Source organism: Heteronotia binoei, chromosome 5 (genome assembly GCF_032191835.1).
Source record: "Heteronotia binoei isolate CCM8104 ecotype False Entrance Well chromosome 5, APGP_CSIRO_Hbin_v1, whole genome shotgun sequence".
In the NCBI taxonomy this organism is placed as follows: Eukaryota; Metazoa; Chordata; class Lepidosauria; order Squamata; family Gekkonidae; genus Heteronotia; species Heteronotia binoei.
In genome coordinates this window covers 23502162-23507548 of record NC_083227.1, presented here as the reverse complement: position 1 = coordinate 23507548, position 5387 = coordinate 23502162, and the positions used below count along the sequence as shown (strand labels likewise).

General features: G+C 45.2%; 1 protein-coding gene across 1 annotated transcript; it reads left to right on the top strand.

Annotated features, from left to right (window-relative positions):
• The first annotated feature begins 4166 nt into the window (after positions 1–4166).
• On the top strand, positions 4167–5156 carry LOC132571846 (vomeronasal type-2 receptor 26-like). Its single transcript, XM_060238640.1, has one exon. It carries the CDS (start codon positions 4167–4169, stop codon positions 5154–5156), a length of 990 nt encoding a protein of 329 aa, XP_060094623.1.
• The last annotated feature ends 231 nt before the right edge of the window (positions 5157–5387 follow it).

Here is a 5387-nt window from a genome sequence, read left to right as displayed (position 1 = left end):
CTGCTCACGCATGACGTCACCTGGAAGTGCTGTCATCGTGCCGGTGATGTCCCTGTATGGCTGCTGTAGGCATTTCTGGGAAAACTCTATGGTTTGGCCCTGGACCATTTCATAGAGAGCCAACACAGTTTAATGTTTAGTGTGTTGGACTGGGATTTCAGAGTTTCAGTCTACCACAGAACCTTTGGCTAGTGACTCCCTCTTAGCCTAACGTGCCTGAGTCTTTGGGAGGAGGAAACAGTGAGGCTAAAATTAAGAAGTTTTCATCACTTGCTTCGACAAGAGGAGACCTTTTTTTGTAGCAGGAACTCCTTTGCACATTAGGCCACACATCCTTGATATACCCAATCCTCCAAGAGCATACAAGGCTTTTATTGCAGAGCCTACTGTAAGCTCTTGGAGAATTGACAACATCAGGGGTATGTGGCCTAAAATGCACAGGAGTTCCTGCTACAGAAAAAAGCGCTGGATGAGAGCATGGCATAAAACTCTAGATTTATTCAACTGACAATTAAGAACAAAAGCACAGCTACAACAAATTTGTAGAAGAGCCTTCTGTGTTTTTTTAAATGCTGTTCTCTCTCTGTGATTCTAGCTTCACCATTTCCTGAGACACTCCCAGATTCACAACTCTTCCATGGGGGGAATGGATTTGGGTGAAAACAGGGACCCGGAATCCAAGTTAAGCATTCTAAACACGATCATCTTGCACAACTTTTCTGTCTTGAGCGTGAAAGTTGGGAGCATAGAAAGACAGGCCTCTGGGGAGATGAAGCTAACCATTGATCAGGAAAAAATCGTGTGGCCCACCTGGTATAAGCAGGTGAAGAAATTCATTAATTCCTTTTTATTTTTATTCATTAATTCCTTTCTATTTTTATTAAGGTATAAAGATCTGTTTAGTACCATACATAAGAACATACCATACATAAGAACATAAGAGAAGCTATGTAAGATCAGGCCAATGGCCCATCCAGTCCAACACTCTGTCAAAGTGGCAAAAAAACAAAAAACAAGCCCTTTTCATTAAACCTCCGTGAGACTCTTATGAGCCTTTCAATTTAAACAATAAGTATCATGGTGGTTGGTACATGAAATGTAATATTGTATAAAGACATATATAAAATATTATTGGCAAATGAATCAGTTCTGGTTTCCCTAGAGAACACTCCTTGTCTTTATGTGTAGATGCTGCCTCATTCCAGGTGTACCAAGAGCTGCCTCCCTGGATATGTGAAGGTGAAGCTGGAAGGAAAGCCCATCTGCTGCTATAACTGTTCTTTGTGTGGAGAAGGAACCATCTCCACTCAGAAAGGTGGGTGACGGGGGAAAAGGACTTCCCTTTGGGTATGGAGGAAGGAATCAGTTCGTTATTTTCTGAGCACTGATCTTGAACTTTGTGGACTAGTCTTTCTTTTCCACTTTTCAAAGGAGACTGTTGGGGAAATGGAGGTGAATGTGGAGAAAGGTTCAGCACCAGCAGCTTTTGTTGCTTTCAATGGCATCTATTGAAAGGGTAGTGATATCAAAGATTAACCAGGAACACTGCCTTGCAGAGCTTTTCATCTACCAATATGCCTCTGTTCTTCCCAAATCATTCCAGGAGATCAGAGGTTTGAGTCAATCCCATCTTTTTCTTCTGTGGCTCTTGAATATAAATCTGTTAGAGGCCCAAACAGCTTTGACCATCCTAACTGATCCTGACTGACTGAGTGACATGGGGAGTGCATCTATGTTGATTATTCTGGGGACATTGACTGGGTTTGGAGTGGTGGAAAAACACACTTTGCTCAGTCCTCCTTCTTGACTGACCAATTCTGGATGGTGGTCTCTCGGCTTGACTTCGCGAACAAAGATTTAACAAAGGTGCAGTAGTCCACGTCTGTTGCAGGCTCGCTGGTGGCTGACAAGACCAATGCGGGACAGGCAGGTCCGGCCACAGTGGCTGCAGGGAAAAGTCTGATTTGAGGTTGGTACTGTAGCAGTACGATTCTTCCTCGATCTCCTTTTGTCGACCGCAAGTAAGGATGCCCGTTGACCGCGGCTAGCCAACTGAAGGGGGGGGGAGGAGACGAGCTTTGTTTAGGCCACCTTTTCTAGGCCCCTCTCCATACGGAGCAAGCAGTGCTGTCCCTAAATAAGGCTGCTTGGTCGTTCAGGGTGCTGCCGAAAAATGCTTTTGTCTCCGGGTCAGCATCAGGCGACCAATACCCTGAACCGCCTACATGCAGGATCGGGACTGCGGCTTCCAGTGGCATCTTCCACCTGCCGTTTCTCACCTTGCCCATCGCTGTAGGACTTGGTATGTTGTGGGTTGTGGATGTGGATACCCTTCAGGCCTGCGCAGAGGAATTTTTAGGTGAAGCGCAATGTGCCAATTCCCAGGTTCCACCCTTTCACCATGGGGTCATCTGCCATGGCCCAGTAAGTCGGGATGCCGGCAGCGAGTCCTCCAGGTGGTAGATGTTACATTAACGAGCTCTGTCTGCCTGGGCTTGATGTTAGAGTTTTCCTTCTCTTGGCTGGCGAGGTTGGTGAGCCCAGCCTGCCCATCCGGTTATACCGCCAGACATTCGGTCGCACCATAAGGTGCAAACTCTGTGAAAACGGCGGGGGGGGGGGACCAGCGAGAAGGTGTTGCCACGGATGTAGTAATGTAGGAGAGGCCATTGCAATGACCATCTGCCAGGCATAGCCAGACAGTGACCACGCAGTGTTCACTACACCGGGAAAGGAGAGGTGATGTATTGCGCATGCACTTTCCCTGGGGGGGCAGGACACCCAGAGAGAGCCCACCCCCCCACCCCCCCTGGATGGTGGTACTGGCACGGAAATTGCTATTTGGCCCCATTGCTTTCAACTATGGGGTCCCACAAGGATTCACCATGTTTGGTGGTGGTGGGGGAGTAGAAAAAGGTATCTCCAGTCATGAAGAGGAAATATCTGTTTTCCACTTTGCATTTTTTAAAATATATTTTAAAGATTGTCAGGTTAAGTTTTCAAATGACAACTATGGAGGGCCAATTCCCAGGTTCTGCAGGAACCAATTTTAATAAGGAGAGCAGGATGAGGCACAGAAGACTTCAGCCTTCCAACTTTGCAGTCATTTCCACCTGAAACATCTGTCCCATGGCCTCTATTGAAACAGCCTCTGCATCACTTGGGAAATTAGTCATAATAAAGCACTTCCATTTGAATGCATGACATTTTGAAACCCCACATCTAGTTTGAACCTCCATTGAATTAGCTGGTGCTGGATGGAAAACAAGTTTCAATGTGTACCAAGTGATACCAGACAGTGAATCCAGCAGGATATTTCACTTAGTAAGTCATGGTGGATTTTCAGGATAATTTGACACAGATCAACTATATATGTGCTGGCAATTTTTGTGGCTGGAAGTCAGAAATTTTGCTTCTTTTCCTCAGTGATTCCAAGAAATGAACACTTTTCCCTTTCATCCATACTGCTGCCAGGTTAGGTGAGGGTTCCTGTAGATGAGTCTGTCATATTTTGCCCTGTGCCTCCCATGTGGTGATCAAAATCTGAAGGCAGCCTCCTTCCCCCTCCATCTGATCTTTCAGCTGCCTTCGATGGGGGATGTGAAGACATGGACATAATAAGTTGCCTTATACTGTTATCAGACCATTGGTGCATCAAAGTCAGTATTGTCTACCCAGACTAACAGTAGCTTTCCAGGGTCTCTGGTGGAGGTCTTTGACATCATCTACTACATCATCCCTTAATCTGGAGATGCTGGGGATGAGAGAGGAGTTTGTGCTTTTTATATTTCACTGTATCATCATTGATCTGAGCTGCCTCAGCAGTTCCTGCAGAGAACTTAAAATATGTAATAAATATTTGTCATTTTTAATCTTCATGGTTTTTCAATAGGTGCACATTTCTGGATTCTCTCTCCATTTCAAAATCTGCATTTTAAAAAGTGTTGTCTTTGTCTTCTGTGGTTATTTTTATCCAATTAATGGACTGCTGTTTTTGTATTCTTGAAGTTTGTTGCCTTGTTACTGACTTTGAGCCCAAAGACAGACAGGGGAGGGAATGCTATTCAGTCTGTCAGTCAGTCAGTCAGTCAGTCAGTCAGTCAGTCAGTCAGTCTGTCTGTCTGTCTGTCTGTCTGTCTAATTTCTCACCCTGATGCATAGGCTTTATGGAATATAAAGGAGTAAACATTGTTGTGGAAATGAACAAGACATACAGGATGTTGAAGCCACTCTTTTTCTTTCCAGATGCAGATCGTTGCACCAAGTGCCCAGAAGATCAGTATCCCAACCTCAACCACACTCAGTGCATTCCCAAAGATATTACTTTCCTATCTTATGAGGAGACTTTGGGGATTATCCTCATTGTGTTGGTCCTCTTCTTCTCTGTAGTCACACTTCTAATTCTTGGAATCTTCATTAAATATACTGACACACCGATAGTCAAAGCCAACAACCGAGACCTCACCTACATCCTTCTCACCTCACTCCTGCTTTCCTTTCTGTCCTCCCTTCTCTTCATCGGCCAGCCAAGGAGGGTTACCTGCCTTCTCCGACAAACCACCTTCAGCACCATCTTCTCTGTTGGTGTCTCTTCTGTATTGGCTAAAACGATCACTGTGGTGGTGGCTTTCATGGCCACCAAGCCAGGAAACAGGATGAGGAAATGGCTGGGGAAGAGTCTGGCAAACTCTATTGTCATTCTGTGTTCCATTGTTCAAATTGCCCTCTGCATCATATGGCTTTGCACCTCTCCCCCTTTCCCAGAGTTTGACCTGCACTCCCATCATGGAGAGATGATATTGCAATGCAATGAAGGGTCTATGGCCCTGTTTTATGGTGCCCTGGGCTACATGGGCTTCCTGGCTGCCGTCTCCTTCACAGTGGCTTTCCTGGCCAGGAAGCTTCCTGGGGCCTTCAACGAAGCCAAGCTGATCACCTTCAGCATGCTGGTCTTCTGCAGTGTGTGGGTATCCTTTGTGCCTACCTTTCTGAGCACAAAGGGGAAATACATGGTAGCTGTGCAGATCTTCTCCATCCTGGCCTCCAGTGCTGGACTGTTGGGTTGCATCTTCATCCCCAAATGTTACATTATTTTAATACGGCCTGATCTGAATGTTAAAGACCATCTCATAATGAAAAGTCAAGATGGAATTTGATTCTCAGTACAGGGTTTTTCATTTTTGCAATTGTAATGTCTGTGTTTTTTATGAACGTGCCTCACAACTGAAGTCTTTAGTATGTTACTGAATGAGAAATGCTTCCACACTGAAGAAAATTTCCTTCACATACTTCATGACAGTCACATATCATGAAGACAAAAACTTAACACGTAGCTATGGCTACAGTGAATTTCCTTAGTAGTATTTATTGATCTCAGCCTGCTTCCC